At 34.2% G+C, this 22,437-nt stretch overlaps 1 protein-coding gene across 1 annotated transcript; it reads left to right on the top strand.

Moving 5' to 3' along the window:
- The first annotated feature begins 12,041 nt into the window (after nt 1-12,041).
- Nucleotides 12,042-12,816, top strand: LOC111411228 (zinc finger protein 1-like). Its single transcript, XM_023041781.1, has 2 exons — nt 12,042-12,383; nt 12,532-12,816. Exons 1-2 carry the CDS (start codon nt 12,042-12,044, stop codon nt 12,814-12,816), a joined length of 627 nt encoding a protein of 208 aa, XP_022897549.1.
- The last annotated feature ends 9,621 nt before the right edge of the window (nt 12,817-22,437 follow it).

The raw sequence follows: 22,437 nt of genomic DNA, 5'->3' as shown, positions 1-22,437 counted from the left end.
GATTTTTATTTGCTTTTATATATGCTTGTGTGAGTATTTATGTAAATACTCGAAATATTGAGAAATTATATCCAGCGCCAGGATAGAAAGCTCCTATCAAAGGATAAATGTCATGCCCGTTCACAAGTCTCCATTTTAACCTAACTAGTATATGTACTTCTGGTTTCAAAAAATAACATTATAAAACTGTTTTTTTACTTGGTGTTGTTCTTATTGTATTTTATGTTGAAATAACACATAATTCCTGTTGGTTTGTCTAAAAATCAATTTTTTTAGTAGAGTTTTATAAAAATCAATGAAATGTGTAATTGAAAAGGTTCATAAAAGTTGTGGGTTTCATTAATTGTATTGTTTAAAATAAGTTTTATAAAATGGAAACGAAACAGGATAATAGCTCTTTGATAAAATATAGTTTAGTTTACTATTTCATTATGTAAGGAAGAAATAATTTTCAGGTCGACTCCACCTAACCCGGAAATACAGTAAAAAAATAGCACACTCAATCTGTCAGTCTCACACACTCGCTCAAAAATCCCTAAAATAGTCTACCAATTCTCGTGGATTTTTCATAACTCTCATTAATTTACTAGTAATAAAACTCTAAACAGAGGATTCAACTGCCACGTCATTACTTTCTTGATAAATCAAGTTAGCCACGTGATAATTATTAGCTAATTGGTCCTCCATTTATATATTATAGTTACACTATGAGTCTATAATGATAGAAACTAATTTCATGTTTGACAATCAAATTTTTCAAACTCATTTTTAATCACATATTGCATCAACTATTATAAAAATCAATTAAACTTTTGATTTTTAATTAAACCAAACTGGGGCTAAATATATAGATGTCCATATTATTCTTACGAATCAACTTGGACGATTCCCACAGATTTAAAGAAAGACATTATGATTGTTAATGATTGGATTTGTTGCCATTGTTGAGGACTCAATATGCAGCTAATTAGAAAGGTTGAAGATCAATTTGCATTTTTTTCAAAAGTTTGATTCTAACTTGCTATTTTAAACAAAGGGTGCTTTAATGCAATTTTTTTTTATATATAATAATTTAAGTTGAAGTTAAGTATACTAGTGTGGTTATGTGTTAACATGTAAGATTGGATATGATATCCAATAGTTTTATCCTCTTTAATAAGTCTAGTTATTGATGAGTTATAAGTTATTAAAAGAAGCTTCCAAAATAAAGACCCCACCCTCCTCATTAGTTACATATACATTAATTTTAATTTTCTATATTAAAAAAAATAAAATTATGTGTATTATCTTTACAAATGAGTCCTTCAGTTTATACTTTTATGGTTCTTAGTATAGTGGTAGAGGCAGACATAGACATTTTGAACTGTAGGGTCAAAAATGAAAAATTTCAAGGTAGTCTGTAGTCGAGTAGCAGTAAGGGTTGAGCCGCTAAGGGACGGCCCGACGGAGGGCCGATGGCAAAAAGAAAACTGGAAAATGGAAAAAATGAGTCACGACTCACGTTTGGCAATTTGGGAAAATGGGATTTGATTTGGGAATGTTGGAACTCATTATATAAGTTCGATTGGATTTGGGTAAATGAGTAAATGGATTATGGGAATGGGATTATGGATATGGATATAGTGATTAGATTTTGGCTTTTCACAAATGCGGGCTACTATTGGGAAATTGGGTTTGGCAATTGGCGAGAGTAGTTGTTAGGTTAAAAATTAAAAATTTAGAAAAAAAATTCCAAAAAATTGTGAGGTCATTTGACCCCACATGACCCCATGTGGGTTCGCCCCTATATAGTGGTCCTTGTAAATGATTAAAAATAAAGCAAGTTAGATAAAAAAGACAAATACATTGTTGTATTCAACTATTACAAGAAAATTATTAAAAAATAAAAATAAAAATTCATCCTCTTCCTTGGCAAGTTATCAATCATAGTCAAAAGTTGTGGAAAAAAAATGAAAAGATGAGGATGAAACCAAAACAACGGAGTCAAATGCTATACTATCTATCGTGAAAACTGTCTTTTGAGGAACCAAAATGTATTTAATTGGTTGAGAGTTCACATCTCATGCAAAATAAGTTAGGGAATAAAATGCTACGAAAGTCAAGTGGGTTTTGAAAAGTTATATGACTATTATGTGCAATTTTTTATTTTATTTTTTGCTATTTTACTACTTTCTTTTATATTTATTTATTTAACAATCATGCTATGTGGCCAAAGTCAATGACAAAAAAGCATTTCTAGACTACACTTAGCAATTTTTCATTGGAGAATCGGAAAAAAAATTAAAAAATCATAAAAACGCTCAATCATGGAGATCAAATATGTCATTTAATGGCCAAAATAGAGGGAGTTACAAGTTTGCTACATAATTGAAAGATTGATTACGGATTATGCTAAAAAATATTGAGGGTAAATTTGTCACATTTCTCAATGGAGTATTGAGTCTCATGAAATGTTTAGACAATAAGTTGATGGCAGTGGTGAACATATGATTAAAATCAATGTTTTGATGAACTTATAAATTTATCCAAACAAGCAGTTATACGATTATATAACTAATTGAAGTTGCAAATTTGGGTTATGATATATAACCTTCTTTTGTTTAGATAAAATCCAAATTTTTGAAAATTTTGATGAAATATGTGTTTAAAAATTATGAATCTCACAAAATAATTTAATTATTGAGTTTGATTTATATTTTAATTAAACCAAATAGAGCTTAACCAATTTTGATAAGGCTGGGCAAAACTCATGAACCAAAATTAATCGGTATCAAATCGAGTGATTTTTCTTAAGTTAAATACCCGATGAAATATTTGAATTGAGAATCGAAAAATTTGATTCTATGGAGAACTCAGTAAAGAGAGACGTAAAAGACACATCAGATTTGACTATATTATTTTGTAAGAGTTAAGATTGAACATGTCATTAGTTGAATTAATGTAACTTTGTAAATATTAAAAGAATTAATTATATTACGAAATTGGGGAACTGAATGGAACAAAACCTGAACGATTCCATAATTAAATTTGAATCCAACGGTTCCACTTACTAAATATTCGAAAATTTCGAGTCCAGTTTGGTTCTATTTAGAACTGAATCGAACCGCACTCGGCCCTAAATTTTGGTATGAAACCTCCGTAGCACTTAAAAATGAAAAAAATCAATATTGGGTAAAATAGCAATGAGTCCTTCAATTTATGCTTATCCCGTTATAGGTCCTCAACTTCCTTAAATTTAGTAAATATGTCCTTATAAACTACTAAACAGTGAATTATTTCAATGAAAATACAACTATATCATTATTTTCCACTATAATAATAATAATAATAATAATAATAATAATAATAATAATAATAATAATAATAATAATAATAATAATAATAATAATAATAATAATAATAATATCCTTCTTCATGGATTTTTAACTAATGTTGCAAATGTAAATTACAAGTCCCAGAGAAATCTCAGCGAAAAATTAAAACCAGTTGAAGAACAGAAAGGATGCTAGATGAGAAAGATGAGTTGGGAGATTGCAAACTGGATTGCCTTGATGGAAATTCAACAAGAGCAACTGATGAAAATTAGAGCAGTGTTTTATTTCTCTGTAAAAATGACAGACTTTACAACCTACTTTTTACAATGACTAGCGTACGTTTAAATACAAAATCTCCGATCTCTATTCTAGGAAATTAGCCAACGTTTTGCATATATAAAAGTAGCAGACTAATTTCATGGTTATACAAAAATAACATTTACAGAAAATTGATTGACTGTTGTAGGCATGATTATTGGCTATCTTGCTAGTTTTGATTCTTGGCTTGATTTGTGGTGGCTGATTTTTGCTCCTTGGCTTGATTAGTGGAATCTTCCTTCATACGCCCTCGCAAGATTGGGCTGCCATTGGCAAGACCCATCTTGTTTCTCAGTTGTTCCTTACGTTGCTTTGATAATGGTTTTGTTAGAATATCTACAAGCCGGTCCTGTGTATTTACATGATGAACTTGGAACGTTCCTTTCTAAACTATATCACGCACAAAGTGTAGATCAATTTGAATGTGCTTCATTCGAGAGTGGTATACTGGATTGAAACTCAGTTGTGTGGCACCCAAGTTATCACAAAGTAGCTTTAGTGTGGATGATATAGGGTGGCCAAGTTCTTGAAATAACTGAAGGAGCCAAATGGTTTCAGAGGCCGCATTTGCAAGGGCTTTGTACTCGACCTCAGTTGATGATCGAGCAACTGCCCTTTGTTTTTTTGAGCTCCAAGAAATTGAATTTGTGCCAAGGAAACATATATAAGCAGAGCTTGAAGTTCTATCATCAAAGTTCCCTACCCAATCTGCATCGATGTATGTGGTAAGAGTTGACAAACTGAATTTTCTGATGTGAATTCCATGAAAATTTGTTTGTTTCAAGTAACGAAGGAGCCTCTTCACAACCGTCTAATGAGTTGCAGTGGGTTTATGCATGAATTGAGAGAGTTTATTCACCGCAAATGAAATGTCTGGCCTTGTAAGAGATAGTTATTGAAGAGCACCTATAACACTCCTAAATTCTGTGTTGTCAACAGAGCTGGTTCCATCAATGAGTTTGAGGGATGTAGTGGTTGATAATGGTGTGGATGCATCTTTTGCACCAATCATATTACTTTTGGACAGGATATCTCTAATGTATTTATGCTGAGACAAGAAGAGATCAGATTTAGTAGGTATAACTTCAATCCCCAGGAAAAAATTTAGCTGTCCCATATCTTTCAAAGAGAAACAGTGTCCAAGTTTTGTGATTACTGAAGCAACAAATTGAGTATCACTGACAGTTATGACTAAGTCTTCCACATATACCAGTAAAAAACATGTAACCGAGCTGGTTCTATATAAAAATAATGAAGAATTTGCTTTAGAATTCATAAACTCAAGCTCTGTAATGGTTTTCTTGAGGGTCGAATACCAGGCCCTTGGTGCTTGTTTTAGGCCATAGATGGCCTTGTGTAACTTGCAGACATGGTTAGGCTTAGATGTATCCTTGAACCCCGGAGGTTGAACTATATAAACATTTTCAGTCAACATCCCATGTAAGAATGCATTGTTGACATCAAATTGTCTTAAAATCCACCCTTGCATGATAGTAATAGTCAAGACAATTCTTATTGTTGCCTGCTTTACAACCGGACTAAATGTCTCTTTATAATCTAAGTCAGGGTGTTGGTTGTACCCTTTGGCCACAAGTTTTGATTTAAAACGATCAATAGACCCATCAGCTTTCCTCTTAACTCGAAATACCCATTTACAGCCTACTGGTTTGCAGTGTGTAGGAGGAGGAACTAAGTCCCACGTACCATGCCTCATCAATGCCGTGAGTTCTTCAGACATAGCATGTCTCCATTTTGGTTCACGGAGTGCTTGACTCACACAGTTTGGTTCAATGGTTGGTTGAATAGGATGTTTTGTGACTAAATTTAACTGTTTCGGCTTGTAGATGTTGTTCATGGACCGAGTGGTCATGGTGTGAGTTCGGGTTATCTCAGGAGGTGGGTTATTGACTACGGACTCGGTGATTTCTGTACAAGGAGTTTGTTTATCCATGGTGAGTAAGGGACTTGAATGAGTGGACTCACTTGTGTGCGACTGGTGTGGTGTGATCAAAGAAATTGAGTTCAAATTGGGAATATTTTGAAGAGAGAAATTAGGGAAATTACTTGAGGGTGCAGCAGAAGGTGGTTAGCTCTCAAACTGTATTGACAGTGGTTGTGGCACGGGAATCATCGACATAGGCAGCATAGATGGCAAGGATTTAGTGATGGGACTTTTGGTTTCATCGAAGATAATATGACGAGAGAGATACGTACGTTTTGTGTTCATATCAAGGCATTTGAATGCATTTTAGGTTTGGGAATAGCCTAAGAATAGGCATGGGATGGGTTTAGGCCGGAGTTTATTTGAGTTGTAGGGCCGGATTAGAGGAAAACAGAGGCAACCAACTGTTCTTAACTTGAGATAATTTGGTGTTTGTTGAAGTAAGGCTTCAAATGGTGATTTATTTTTTAACAATTGTGTTGGTTGTCGGTCAATAAGATAAGCAACCATTTCAAAAGCATGGGACCAATATGATAGGGATAGAGAAGCATCTTGTAATAAGGTTAATCCTCTTTCAACAAGATGATGGTGATGACGTTCGGAGACCCCCTTTTGTTGTGGTGTATGGGGTGCCGTGGTATAGTGGCTAATTCCATGAAATGAAAGATAATTTTTGAGTGCCACAAATTCACCACCATTATCGGAATAGAGACTTTTAATTCTTTTTTGAAAGCGATTTTCCACAAGATTTTTAAACTGTGGAAAAATGGTGCTTGCATCGGATTTTTTTGTTAAATGGTAGAACCACACATATTTGGTAAAATGGTCGACCAAAATCAAATAATATATAGAACCATCGATACCAATTGTATGTGTGGGACCCCAAACGTCAGTGTAGATGAGATCAAGGGGTGCATTGCTTTTTAAACTAGTGGCACGAAATGGTTGCTAGTGTGCTTTATTCATTGAACAAGAAATAAAAATGTGAGACACTTGGTCTTTTTTTATTGGAAGGGAAAAAGATTTGATAAGATAATGAACAACTTTTTGAGATGGATGTTCAAGCCTCTGCCACCCATCAATCTATGTTCACTCATGTACATTTGCAACCATTTTTTAAGGAGAGTCCGTCAGGGAGTCTGGGAGCATGTAAACACCATTTTCACATGCACCTTTGAGTAAAGTCGCCCCCGTGGTTTGATCCTTGACAAGAAAATAAGTGGGGTGTGATAAGTGTAGTTTCTACACTTATTTGGGATCTTAAATGATGATATTTTGTTATTCTTTAAATGGATTAGTGCCTGATTTGTTATTTATTGCTTTTATTAGGAAAAGTTCATGTTTTAAAGAAAAATTGGAAAAAAGAACGGAAAATGTCTAAATGAAGCAAATTCAAAGTATGGGGACCAAAGTGTAAATATTTAATGGTTGATTTGAACCACAAAAGATACTTTGAAGATTGATAGGAGTCAATTAAATGCAAATTTAAGTCAAAAAGGAAAGGGATATAATTAGAATATTAACATAAATTGACTTCCAATGATATAGGATATTTTCAAGATTTTTGGTCAAATTGAGACCCATTTTTCGGATGGATAATGTTTGAATTGGAAAAATTGTATTTCTAGAAGAATTGTAGATATTTTAATTAGCTTTCCAATGCACATTGAATCACCTGAATCGAACATTGAAAGAGAAAGTTATGATCAAAATACTGAAAACTGTGCAAAGACAAAATTATGTGCGCGCGAAGGCAACTTTCCTTATTTGATTCAAACTCTTTTAGAAGACAATTTGGACGTGAATTTTGACCTAGTTTCATCATATAAATACAAGATGGACAGCAATGAAAGGGTCTCTCTCTTACCTCTTCATACACAATAGTTTCATCAAATCCATCAAAAACAAGGGGCTAATTGCTATATTTTGAGAGAGAAGATCAAGCCATAACAAGGAATTGAAGTTTAATTACATCAAATTTTGAAGAATTCAACTTTGGACGTAAAGATCAACATCTTTTGTATTTTTTCATGATTCGGGTGATATGTTTCTATTATTCTTCTTGTAAATTATATATTAATATGATAGGCTAGTTTTTCATTGTATTGGATGAGATGAACCCTAATATTTATTTATTTTAATTCAAAATAAGTATTTAGCTTAATTCGTGTGTTACTTGATTAATTTTGCATTCCCATTGCACTATTGAATTGTTTGACCATCAATTGAATAGTTAGTTGCTTGTTGTAGTGTAGGAATACTCACAACGAGTCTAGAACATGGCAAAATTAACATGTATAGTTAGGATTAGGAATAATATCTATCATACATGCAATCATATTGATAACTTAAACTAAATGCATGATTTTCATATGAATTCGGACTAGGAATAGGATCGGGTCGTGTTAATCATAGGTTGGTGTATCTTGGAAAAGAACATTTAACATATTAGTATTATCGATTGTCAAGAACTCGTGAAAGAAATTAGATTACGAATCAAGAATTGAAATAAATAGCAATGGGTGGAGTCAAAATTCAATACAATCCTCCATAATTTGATAAAACCCCAATTTTTATTGTTTTCTTAGATTAGTTTAGTTTAAATCAAATCAAAATATTTATTTTGTTTTCATAACTAGAATTCCATACGAAACTAGTAAACTTGAATTAAATTTATTCTCTATGGGACGATAACTCTTAACTAACTTATTATTACTTATCAACGATCCCGTACACTTGCGGGTATCACACGAACAGGGTGTAATTCAAGGAAAAACATTATTTTGAGTAGTAAAGTGATGAACGGAAATCAAATTTTTGCGGATACTTGGAACACAAAGTGTATCATTTAAATGAAAGGTACGTGTTGGTGATTGAAATACCAAAGAACCAATGTGTGATACACACAAACCTGAACCATCGCCTATTACAACTTCATCTGTCCCACCATATTTCGAGTGCATTGAGAGGTTTGCCAAATCACCCATAATATTATGTGAAGCAGCAGAATCAATGAGCCACTTAGTTTTCTGCTGTTGAGAGGTGGAAACACAATTTGCAGTAGCTTCGGGAAAAGTCACTCGCGGACACTGCTTTGCAATGTGACCCAATTGGTCACAAAGTTGACATTTAGGCTGGAAGCATCGTTGGCCGTTGTACCGGCCCAAGTTATTTTGCTTCCTGTTATCACGTGGCCAACTATCTGGGCGTGATTGGGCCACGGACCCTTTAAAGATATGTTGCTTATTTGGACCCAAGAGGAGTTGTCGTTGCTTCCAGATGAAGAGGAAGAACCTGGACGCCGATTCGTGTAGTTGGCCGTGGCTAGTAGCTGTTGTGTTGAGACTTCAAGACGACGCAGGTATGTCTCATGGCCTATGAGCAAATCATGTAGTTCCTCAAAGGTGAGGGATTTTTCCCGAGCTCTAATGGGTGCCGATAATCAGAGCCGAGACCATTGAGAATGTATAAAGTGAGATCATCATCTGAAATTGGATGATCAATGAGTGCTATTTCATCAGCAATAGACTTCACTATATGCAGGTATTCCTGGATGGTTTGATTGCCCCATTTCATTAGTGTTATTTCCTCTTTGAGTTGCATTGCCCTGGTTCGAGATTTGCTAGCATATAGGGTGTTTAATTTTTGCACGCTTTCTGAGAAGTTTTGGCAAACAAAATGAGAGGGGTGATGGTCGTCACAGTGGATGCTAGGATAGTACTTAGGATTAGTTTATCCTGCCTTACCCAGTGCGTTTTTTGAAGGGAGGATGAGGGTTGGTCAGTTTGATGGGGGCAAGGTTTTTCTCCAGTGACGTAGTTGAGGAGGTCATACCCAATTAGAAAAGCTTCAAATTGGGCACGCCACTGTGGGAACGTTGAGGGAGTAAGTTTGTTATTGATTTTTGCTGAAACGTTGAGAGCAATCAAGGGGATATCAGTTGGGGATGAAGGATTTTGAGTGGAGTTAGATAAAATGGGGATCAAACTCTCGTGAGAGAATGGCAGCTCTGATACCATGATGGAAATTCGCAACTGATGAAAATTAGAGCAGTGTTTTATTTCTCTGTAAAAATGACAGACTTTACAACCTACTTTTTACAATGACTTGAGTACGTTTAAATACAAAATCTCCAATCTCTATTATAGGAAATTAGCCAACATTTTGCATATATAAAAGTAGCAGGCTAATTTCATGGTTATACCAAAATAACATTTACAAAAAATTGATTGACTGTTATAGGTATGATTATTGGCTATCTTGCTGGTTTTGATTCTTGGCTTGATTTGTGGTGGCTGATTTTTGCTCCTTAGCTTGATTAGTGGAATCTTCCTTCATATGCCTCTCCTCAATAGTTAAAAGAAATAGACATGACATGTTTGTGATTGAAACTATCGCTTCTTTTCACCACGCTTTCCAGATTTAGAAGCGCTGACTGTCGAGGTGGAGGTTGGCTCTTGTTTCTTTGTTCGACCTGGGTGTCTCAGGACCAGCTCTGTTACATGAGCTGTTTCCCTGTGAAATTATCTAGACGAAACAAAAAAAGAGACGGAGTAATTGCACTCTGGAACATCATAAGATTAAAGATTAATCAGAAATCAACATATGGTATGAATATTTTGCAAACTAGCACAATTGTTGGCTTGAAACAAATGCCACTTACGTATGTGCACGTGTTGAGTTTTTCTACCAAGTTCTCGAAATTACTCTATTCTACAGAAGTATAATGCTGTGCAAGAAGAGCCAAAGCAGCGTTTTTGCATTCCTCCTCCTACAATTCTCCCACACCAAAATTCTTATATATATTAAAACCGAATCTGCAGTGTGCAAGGAAGGGCAAAAACGTGTTTCTGGAGGCAAAACTTGGCAGAATATCTCCACTAAGCACACTGAAGTAATCTACACTTCTTTCTTTAGTTTGAGTTTCGGTTGAAATTGTTAATCCTATGTTGCCTGATTTTTGCTTGTTTTCATATATGTGTATGAATTATTAGATAAATATGTGAGTTTTTTTAGCAAATTAATGAGAGAAAAAAATTAGTAGAAAATAGACTATCAACGATCGTCTCGATCATTTGAACAATAATTATTTTCACTCATAACTATATTCGTAGCATGGACAAGGAAAAATAAATACTAAAGTGTTGAGTACTTTACAAAAACTAGAGTAACTCCATAAATCTTTATCATCTTGTAACAACAAACAAACTTGGGATCGTCGAACATGCTTATTGTTTTTCGACATACAACTCAAACGTATCAAAATATAGTTTTCTCCATTTGCAATGTGTAATTGAGATCTATTAGGTAATTTACTCGATCTTAATATTATTTTTGATTTTACTGTTCGTATTTTACACTACATTCTATATCAATAATATTTCCAAATATTAGAAAACTAATACAACTAAATAGAAGCATTGCATAAATGTGAACGTATTTTCAGCCATGCAACGAAGAGGGCATTTTAAGCCCCGATTAGTTTTGCTAAAAATCACAAGTTCTTTCAATGGTCAGGTTAGCTACGGCATTCTAGTAAAAGTTAATGTTATGATGAAAAAGTTGATAATGTTGAGGATCTCATGAAATATGTGGTTAAAAATGAGTTTAAAAAACATGAGTCATAAAAAATGGCACCATAAATGGGCTAAATGTATTCATCCAATCTATTCATTTAATCATTTTATATATCTAGCCCCCATTTCTTGTGGATTAAAATCAGACTTTAAAAGTTTATAAAATATTTGATGAAAAAGTTATGGATTTTATGAAATGTGCAGTTAAAATTAATTGTTGATTTTAAGTTGAAATTAAAATAAGATTTTAACCTATACCAATCAAGAGCTATTATGATGCGGCGAATATTGACGTTAACATACCCTATGCAATATTTTTTAACTTATTTACATATGTAAAAAAAAAAAAATTGCAATTGAAAATTGGATTATGGTATTTGTCAAGATAAGGAAATTCAGAAAGTGTGCCAAAAAATGATGTGTAGTTAAAAATTCACTGTATTTTAAAATGTCCAATGATAAAGTATGTAATCCATTATATCTTGATATACATGTAAGAACGTCCTCGAAAATTTACCAGAGTGATAAGGGGCCTAAATTTCCGGTTCGAGCAATAGATTCTGTTGCAAAGAAAAGATTTGTTAAGGTCCCTAATAAGAGCAGTAGTTAACATGTAACATGTGTCCAAGAAAGCTTGTAAATAGGAACATGATTCGATTTTACTAGGATTCTGATCAACTTAGGATTGTTCTTATTAAATTGTAAAAAGTCACTTAATGGCATCAATTAATTCCTTAGTAGTCTACTCTAATTATAAAATCCCACGCCTTTCCACATAAACCCTAAACACTAACTCCAGAATCCGTCACTCTAATTCTCTCTCTCTCTTACTCAGTCCATAAATTCCACACTCGTACACAGAATACACACAGTGAAGCCATAAATTCAGCCATGGCGGGCCTTCAAACCAACGAGTTTGACACTCTTTGTTCTCAATCTAGCAAGAAAAGAAACCACGAACCAACGGAGATTGAAGAAGAAGCAGCACTTGCCCTCTTGATGCTATCTCAGGACAATCGGAGTTGGCACACTATTCCAGCCACCAGTGCTGCCGCCGTCGTTGAACTCATAAAAGATGTACTAAATCTCGCCACCACCGCAGTCACTACCACTAGTGAAAGAACAGCCGCTTTAGCCTCCTCCGATGATGACAAGAAATCAATGGAACCCTTTCTCCTGTTATTGTCTCTTCTCCGCCGGACCAGAATATGCCGTACATTTGTAGTGTGTGCGGCAAGTCCTTTTCGTCGTACCAAGCACTCGGCGGCCACAAAACCAGCCACCGTGATCGGTCTCAGTTCGCCACCACTGCACCAGCACCTCTAATATCTCTTATCTCAACCCAAGCGGTAGGATTCACAAATGCCACGTCTGTAACCAGACTTTTACCACTGGCCAAGCTTTGGGTGGCCACATGCGGAGGCACTATGAAGGCGAGATAAAGGGCGGCAAGAAAACCAGTGGGATCACATCCAGGGGCGGCGCCTTCAGCCAATGCAACAGCAATGGGCGCACCATTACAGTCGACTTCAACTTAAACCAGCCCGCGTTACTGGAGACTTACTCAGATTTCACCCTTTACATTCGCCAGAATTTCCAGGTTCTTGGTGATCAACACAAAGTAGAAAGTCAGATTCCTTTCCAGAAACAGCGTTTGGATGAATGAATGTACTACAGAAAATTGATCCAGAAATTTTATGTATTTTCTGTAGACATATATTTTTGGGGATCAATTGTTTTTATTCGTTTAATCAAAATAAGTTTAGATAGATAATTAGATTTTTGTTTATGCTTTTCTTGTGATCGTTCTTGAATTTTTATTCATGTGCTTGAATGCAATATTGAATGGAACTAGACACTTATGAATATAATTTTATTTATTTATTCTTCATCTTCAATTTTGTAAGTACTGAAACCTAGTTAATTAATCAATTTGTCTCAATTATACCTTTTATCCGAAATACGCCAGTCAATCAGGACTTCTTACAGACAGTTTTACACACAGTTCTGATGGAACAACTTAACATATTTGTGTTCTACAAGATATAATGTATTGCCAAATTAAATAAAGATGAACAATATATATAACATGGTAAATTTCTAAGAGAAACATCCACGAACCTCATGCCATCGATAAAATAAGTAAAAAAAAATATAAAAAAAATCCACCCACCAGATTTTTGAAGATTCAACTTCAAAAATCAAATCTAAAATTTATTTACACAAAAATAATGTTATGATTATTATTTTTGAAATGTTATAATTATTTTTAATTTTGAAAAACATATGTAATTATATATCTATCCCCCAACTAACAACTACACCTACCCAAACCCTAAGAATCCTCCCAATTCAACAGACCCAACCAACCACCATCGTCTCTCACTCACTCTCACACACGCACAACACAACAATCCGACGTCAAACTTGATAGGATGACGGTCGCATGCATAGATGATGGTATCGGTAATGCTCACATTCTCCAAAGCAGCAATCTACTTCTCCAAGTACCGCTAGTATAATAAGGTGGCAGAGTCGATGGGCCAATCGTCGCCTGTAGCGACGATCAGTTCCTCCAGTCGTGACTGAGCAAAATCAGGTTTTCTCGTTTCTCTTTTCTTTTTCTGATTTTGTGGTGGCCAGTGTTGGTAGGGTTGGCAATGGGCCGAGCTGCTTAATGCCACGAGCTTGGCTCGTGCTCATGGCGAGCCGAGCTCGGGCTCGGCTCGTTGAAATTGGGCGAGCTCGGCTCGGCTTGGCCCACGAGCTCGTGGGCCGAGCCGAGATTCGGCTCGTGGGCTCGCCTATTTTTTTTTTTATAAAATAAAGAATAGAGTTTTAAAAATAAAAAGTGTTAAAAAATACAAATAATTTAACGAAAATAAATTTTTATTTTTTTTATTTATATCATATTGTAATTTGTAATACTTTTTATAAGGTATAAAATGTTTATCTAATGAAAACGAATTATTTTTTGAAATACATTTACGAAAAATATTTTTTTTGATTTCTTTTTAAAGTTAATAAAGAATAGAGTTTTAAAAATAAAAAGTGTTAAAAAATACAAATAATTTAACGAAAATAAATTTTTATTTTTTTTATTTATATCATATTGTAATTTGTAATATTTTTTATAAAGTATAAAATATTTATATAATGAAAACGAATTATTTTTTGAAATACATTTATAAAAAATATATTTTTTGATTTCTTTTTAAAGTTAATAAAATGTAAACCCTCCTCCTTTATCCGGACTTGGGACCGGCTACATCAATTTTAAGTAGGGGGAGTTAAAAATTGTACACGAACAACTTGTTGTAATGTGTACAATTTTTTAAAGAAAATTAAATTTAACGATTAAAAAATAAAAAAATTTGATTACTATAATTAAATCAAATATCACTTACCTGACGACATGCAATTTCAGCGTATTTATCTTGTAATCGAAAATGAGCGTCCTACCAATCCTTCACACACATTAACGCTTCCAAAACATCTTCTTTCAGTCGGCTCCTGACATTAGTCAAAACCCTTTTACCTGCACTAAAAGCAGACTCCGAAGCAATAGTGCTAACCGGAGGTGTCAATAGATCTTTCGCAATTGCAGAAATAATTGGCCAACGTCTTTCATTCTTTCATCAGAATTCAATTAATTCTTCTGAAGTTTTTTTAATTTTTGTCTGTTGGCATATTATGATTGAAATAATCAATTAATTCGGTAGGCATCGCATTTTGAGTTTCAGCCGATGTTTGATGAGATGCAGATATAGACGACATGGCACTAGATGAATACATTGCAGTTGCATCATATCTAAATGTATCAATGCTCTGAAATAAATTCATTATTTCCGCAGCATCTTCTTCAATTTCAGCAGAAGGAGTAGGTGCAGCAGAGGGTACCCGACTAACATTTGCACCCATTCTTTCCGCATATAAATCATACATTCCACATAATATTTGCTCTAAATTCTTATAGGCGATAGGTGTATCAAGTATTAAAACTTTATTGATTTGATCAATTATGTATTTAGTTCCCGAAATATTATATCGGGGGTCCATTGCGCATGCTAAAGGAAATAATATAAGCAGTTCTTCCCAATATTTTCTAAACTTTAATTCCATAGCAATTAAAATTTCACTAAAAACAGGATCATTTTTATATTTATGGAATGTTCTTGCAATTATATAAAGGCGTTCAAGCACCATACAACTTGTGGGATAATAAACGCCGGATAAAATCTTGTGGTCTCATAAAAAGATGTCAAAAATCGTTTAACTTTCAAAGCTAAAATCCAATCGGATTCATTTAACATACCATCATCATCACTTCTAACATGTCTATTATTATAAAAGTCAGTTATTAAATTTTTGAAACCTTCACATGATTTTAATAGCAAGTATATAGAGTTCCATCTATGACATACGTCGCTATCAAATGTTTTAGCAGTCATCACCTCTAGTTCGGCACAAAAATCTTCAAATTCTTGTTTTCTACTAGGAGAGATCGTAATATAAACTAATGCATTCCTAATCCTTTGAAGTTCATCCTTTATATGTTTTAAATCATCTTGCACAATTAAATTCAAGATATGACACACACAATGAATATGAAACAAATACCCACCAAAATCAGGTTGAAGTGTCCTACACAATTTATCAACGACTACCTTATTAACGCTAGCATTATCAAAAGTAAAAGATTGAATTTTACTCTTACAATGATATTCTCTAACAATACTGACAATAGCATTATATATATTATTAGCATTGTGAGGAAATTCAATAATTCTAAAAGAAATAATTTTATTATGCATGCACCAAAGTGGGTCTATATAGTGTGCGGTTGCAACTATATATGCTCTTTTATTAACCCCTTCCCATATATCAGAAGTTAAGGATATAACACCCCCATATTGTTGCAAATCCATAATTAATTGTTGTTTTGAATTATTGAAATAATTTATTGTATCGGCACGAAGAGTATTTCGACTTACCCCAACGTACCTCGGTTGTAGATATTCTTTCACGAACGAGACGAAGTGTTGGTTGTCTGCAATAGCCAGAGGCAACTCAGTGGCGGCAACAAATTTGACCATTCCAATTCGAGTCTCGTCCTCCAAATACACCCACGTGGATAGGGGTGAAGTTGTAGAACCGACGCCTAGACTGCCAAATTGTAATTGTGTTTGACCAGCTGGAAGAAGTCCATGTCTAACTGCACATGATTTGTAGTGGCGGTTGAGATGAGTGGTACCAATTCCTTTTTGCCATGTCAATCTTTGTTGGCAGTATTTACATACTACTTTAGATTCTGCAAGGCCATCAACGACTTTTCCCGTTGAAATCAACTTAAAGTGAGCCCAGCATTTTGCTTGTTTTTTGGCCTTTCTCTTTCTCCTCACATCTAGGATATTTAATTGCTGATCTTCATCTTCATGTTCCGCTTCGGGAACGTTAATATCATCCAAATCAATTGGAATGTGGCTTCCCTGACCGTGAATGTGAATATCTTCAGGTATCGGTATGTCATTTAAACCGGCAAATTCATTTGGAAATTGACTTTGCGGCGTACTAGGTGATTCTCCATGATGTGGCAATGGCTCACATCCTGTATCGAACAAGCTTTCAACAAATGAACGTTGATCCATTTCTGTGATTGTTTATGATGAAATCTTGACTAGATGAATATAAATGTAATGAGATTGTGAGAATTGAGAATTGGATGAATTGAAATTGTAACTAATAAACTGGAAAAATTGAATTGATATTGTATATTTTGCAGCACTAGAGAGTAAAAACTCGATAATTGATATAATAAAAGAGAGTTGAGAGAGTTGTAATCTTAGAAGAGATTGATATGAAAAAAAATTCTGGGGGAAGGGGGTATTTATAGTAAAAAAAATGGGGGGAAAAAAAGAAAGAAAAAAAAGTTTAGTGACCTTTTGGTCACTGAACAAAAGTTTAGTGACCAAAACGGTCACTGAACGGCTCGTGGCTCATCCAAACGAGCCACCCACGAGCGGCTCGCCTACGGGCGAGGCCTGCTCGGCTCGTGCACGGGCTCGTGATTTCACGAGCTCGAGCCCCTTTTTCACGAGCCTAGCTGGCTCGGCCCAATTGACATCCCTAGGTGTTGGAGGTTGATTTGTGGTTTATTGAATATGCAGATAGCGGTGGCTGGTTTGGGGATTTTGTTGGTTGGGGTGCTGTGGTATGGTATGTTGGGGATCTACTTAACATGCACAACAAAAAATTAAAACAATTTTTGATTCCCACTAAGAATCGTCTTTGTGTTTAGATAGAAATTGTGATAAAGATGTACCTTTTACAAGATTTGCAAACTCTTTTGTCATATCTTTGTTCCAGCAACATGGATCAGTCACCCACAGCTGTCCAATTATCCAGCCTCCAACAGTGATCCACACAGAAAACAAGATTGCAGGATTGAGGCTTTCTTCTTGTGCTAGCAAGAATAATGAATTCACTCCCAAATTATAAATCCTAATAAGTTATTTATATAAGTCCACACGGGCTTGGCCTGACTCGGTCCAAAATTTAATTAATCCATTTAATTAAATCTAGTCTGTGAATTAATTAATCCAATTAATTAATTTGGGCATATAAATAACTAATACAATTAATTAATTTATCAAACGATTGTTAAATTAATTAATTGACAAGTTACAATCTTCCAATTCTCTTTTGTGTGTGATCCATTAGGTTCCCGATCACGATATCTGAGGACGTGAAATATTATTTTGATCTAATCAAAATTGATAAATTAAAATATCATTTTAATTTATCACCAATAACACTCGCCGTACCAGATTGACATCTAGCAATGTGTCAGGGCAATACATGTGACGAAAAATACCACGTAGTATGACAAAACTAAACTAGTTCGTTTACCATGAAACTATAATCCCTTCGTCAATATAATCCGATCAATTACAAGATATGGAAGTATGTCAATCTTGATTATCAATCATATCTTTCATTCCACTATTAAGTCAATATATGTCGAAAACTTCTTTTCGACTTATGAATACACCTTGGCCAAGGATTTCGTTATCGACTTAATTGAATGAAACGCAGATCATAATCTCTTAGTATCTAAGAGTGACGAATCATCTATTGATCATTCACAACCTTCATATGATTCTTGTTATACCTGAACGATGCTATATTAGCGGTCCTTGGCAACATCCAACACCGTCAAAGCATGACCGTCCTCAAATAAGGTACTATGACGACCTCAAGTCAAAAGGACCAATCTCACTACCGAATGTTAGAGATTAACCACTGAGACTCAGATAGTTATTCATATGGAATCTTTCGATGAGTCTCCAATATTTTGTTCTATAATAAAATATCCACGTATTCATTTAAGTGTCACCACACTTTAACTTGTGAGATCAACTACTTACTTCACAAGTAAGAAATGACACATGTGATCTATCTGTAATAACGATATCCGTATCTCGTTATTACTTACGATCGCGGATGATTTAAGATTCAATAATATGTAATTTGTATCTTTCAATCACAACTCCTTGTGATTAATAAATTACAAAGATTTGAATCTACGGACTCTATTATTTAATTTAATTGTCTATTAATTAAATAATAGATCTACCATTAAATTACATTAATTATATATCAAAAGTATTTATGTCCAAGGTTGATTGGACTTAGGGCATAACACTTACAAACTCCCACTTACACTAGATCCAATCACTTATGTATCCAATGTCATAAGAGTCTACATGACGATCATGTATATGCTACGACAACTCTTTGTCAGTGGATTTGCAATATTGTTAAATGTAAGAATTTGTTCTTCTCTTTACGTCATTTCTATGTGTTATCTCTCTTATGAGATTGTTAATACATGTTTGGATCATTAATGAGACCTCAGTTCCTTCGCTTTCGCGGTGGCTCTATTGTTACACAATACAATGACATGTGATCAACAATATTAGAAACTACTCCAAGTTCATTAATGAACATCTTGATCCACATCACAACTCCTTGCTGCTTCTGAAACAATCATGTATTAGGTTTCTGCCAATGAACCAACGGTTGTTTCACGTTTGGAACCTTTCCAACACACCATTTAAGAGTAAACCAATTTCTCTATATAAAATCTTCTCAATATTTTATCTATATAGATTGGGATGAGTTAAGCAATCTTCTAGATCTAGATCTATCTCTATAGATCAAGTTGTTTCCCCATATCGTTCATGAATAAATCCTTTAACAACCATTATTTCAACAAATGAAATACAAGGATGTCATTTCCTATAATATTAGGAATGCGACAATGCTCCCACTATCTTCTTGTAAACACACAATTCATCTTCATATTTGATAAAATCAAAATTTTGATTTTCTTATCAAATCGAAGATTTTAGCTCCAAGAGGCTTGCTTTAACCCATAGTCACAGTATGCAACTATTGCAGCGAAAATCCGAATGGATCTCAGCATGGCTACAGGTGAAAGGTTTCATCAAAGTCAACACATTGTCTTTGTTTGTTACCTTTTATTGTAAACAATTCACAACCTATGGGTTTTATCCCACCAGGAGGGTTGACCCTATTCTAAACCTTATTCACATATGTCAAGTTCATCTCGAGTTTCGTGGCCTCTTGCTATCTCTTTTAAGTCAACACTTGACTTTATTTTAGTGCAACTAGCAGGTTCATTATCCTAGATCAGTAATACCTGATTAGTAATCATGGATTCACACCTTCTTGAAGGTCGAATGATCTTACTAGATTCACATAAAGCTGACATGTCCTCAGGAGTCTTTACTTCTTGATCAAAAGTATGTCCCATATCAGATATGGGATCAAACTCAGATTTATCTACTTAGTTAACTATATCTTTGGACTCTTGAACTCTTTCAAGTTCTATTTTGCTCCCACTGTCCTCCCCTAGAGTAAACATTTTCTCTAAGAAAGTGATAAGTCGTGAGACGAAGACTTTTTTCATGATAATAGAATTTATATTCAAATGTCTGCTTTGAATATCCCCACAAATATGTATTTATCGGATTTAGTCTCAAACTTTTCCGATTCAAGGTGCTTCAAATAAACGTCATGGCACCAAACTTCCATATGAAATAAATTGGGACTACTGCTTTTTCATAACTCGTATGGAGTTCTGTTAACCAACTTAGATGTGACATGATTTAGTGTGTTGCATACTGCAATCAATGCATGACCCCAAAACAATTTTGGGAGATTTGCATGGCTTGTTATTAATAGCACTATCTCTAATAGTTAACGATTTCTCCTTTTAGATACACCACTATGTTGTAGTGTATATGGAGGAGTCCACAGCAAGAGAATCTCATTCTCTCTTAGATAATCTAAATTTTATCTTTAAGATATTCTTACTTCGATCGGATCTTAATGTGAGGGTATCTTTACCTATTTGTTTATCTACTTCTAGCTTGAATCCTTTGAACATTTCTAGAACTTCATGCTTGAATTTCATCAAGTATACAAGATAATTGATGACATAAGAGCAACTTTATCTAGCATTAATTGACATGAGTCTATAAACATCACTATATATTATGCTAATATTTATGCAGACTTATTCATTCTCAAGTGAAAGGAGATTTGATCATTGTGCCAAACAGACATGTTTTGCATTTGTCAAATGATTCAAAATCAATTGACTCTTTGTATACATCTCTATGTAATTTTAAAATTGCGTTTCATCTATATGACCAAGTCTACAATGTCATATTTGGGTATTATTCAGATTATCACTTTTATGCCTCTTAACTTCTATACTTATTATAGAATGCTTAGTGTTTAAAATATAAATGTTTATTTTGAAGCTTGCTATAACTATTAAGATCTTAATCAAAATAAGCAGGAACAACAATTGTCTTTAACATTAAAATAGTTCATGTCTGAACATGAAATTCATTTTAAAGTTCCAGCTACAGTGGGTACAAAGCAACATTTCTCTAATTTCAATACTAAGCCAAAAGGCAATAGCAAGAAGTATGCTCCTACAGGCAATGCAACAATATTTGCTCATCTTCAATGTGTAGGTCAACTTCTCTCTTTCACAGTGGTCTATTTCTATTTAGTTTCTCCATATTTGTATAAATATAATATCTACATCTGGTATCAAATACCTAAGAAACTCGTGAAGTAGATGTAAGCCATACAATATTTCTTCCAATGACCTTTCATTCTATAATGAAACCAAAGGTCATGAGATTTGGTATTGTCCTTTGCTTTGACGGTCTTAGCAATATTGGACGCTTTCATAAAGCCCCTTTAGAGTTCCTCTTAATATCCTTAGAGGAATCAATAGCTTGCCCACTACTAACTTTGATATCGAGCTTAACAGTCCTAAGTATGTTAAGCAACTTAAAGAGTATGCATTTGAATTTATTCATATTATAATTCATAATTACTTGCGAATAGCTCTTTCTGATAGAGATTGTAGAACAAAGTTAAGGGTCTGAAATATTCCTTATAACAGTGACTAGAAAACGGCTCTTAAGCCGTGCCAAAATCACAAGATACACTCGCTCGTGTCTCCCTTTAATTATTTGTTCATTGATGGCCAAAAATTATTGTACAAGAAACCTTTCTATTGATTATTTTAGGTTTTTTACACGTGTTTCTTCATTAATAATGTTTGATCCCGTCTAATCTTTCATGTCTAGAACAGTATCATTTGTGTTGGAAAACAATTTTTTCTAATAATCATGATTGAACTTAATTGAGACACTTCTCAACGTCAATCACCTTCAGTACCTTAGCACTAATTGAAGATCGCTCTGTCATTTTGCATCGGTATAGTTGCTTGGAAGTCTCGCATCCTTCCACACATGATTATTATCATACAACTCTATGAAATGAAAAATCATGAGTCAACATCTATACTCTCAAGTTGCTTTGTAACTCAGGTGACGTAATGCAAACATCACACATGTTGCAGTACTATCGTCATCACTGTGTTTATTACAGTAGCCACCCCTTCTTTAATCGAATCATCAGCAGGTGTCTCTGGAAAGGGCTACTCAAGGACGTGACCAATTTTCTCATGCATGAGTACAATTCTCAAATTACAGTGTCAATCAAGAAGATTTGATTTGGTTTGGTTGTTGGCATCCAGTATGCTACCCAAATACACATGGTTACCATCTAAGTATGTCACTAAAATTTATTTGAACAAACTATGGTGTGTTACCATCATAGTATGTCATCTAAGTATGTCACCAAATTAATGAAAAAAAAGTAGTGGAAAATA

The sequence above is a fragment of the Olea europaea genome, chromosome 15, assembly GCF_002742605.1.
Source record: "Olea europaea var. sylvestris chromosome 15, O_europaea_v1, whole genome shotgun sequence".
NCBI classification, from domain to species: domain Eukaryota; kingdom Viridiplantae; phylum Streptophyta; class Magnoliopsida; order Lamiales; family Oleaceae; genus Olea; species Olea europaea.
Note: the sequence above shows the minus strand (reverse complement) of the source record. Positions and strands in the feature narration are given on the sequence as shown.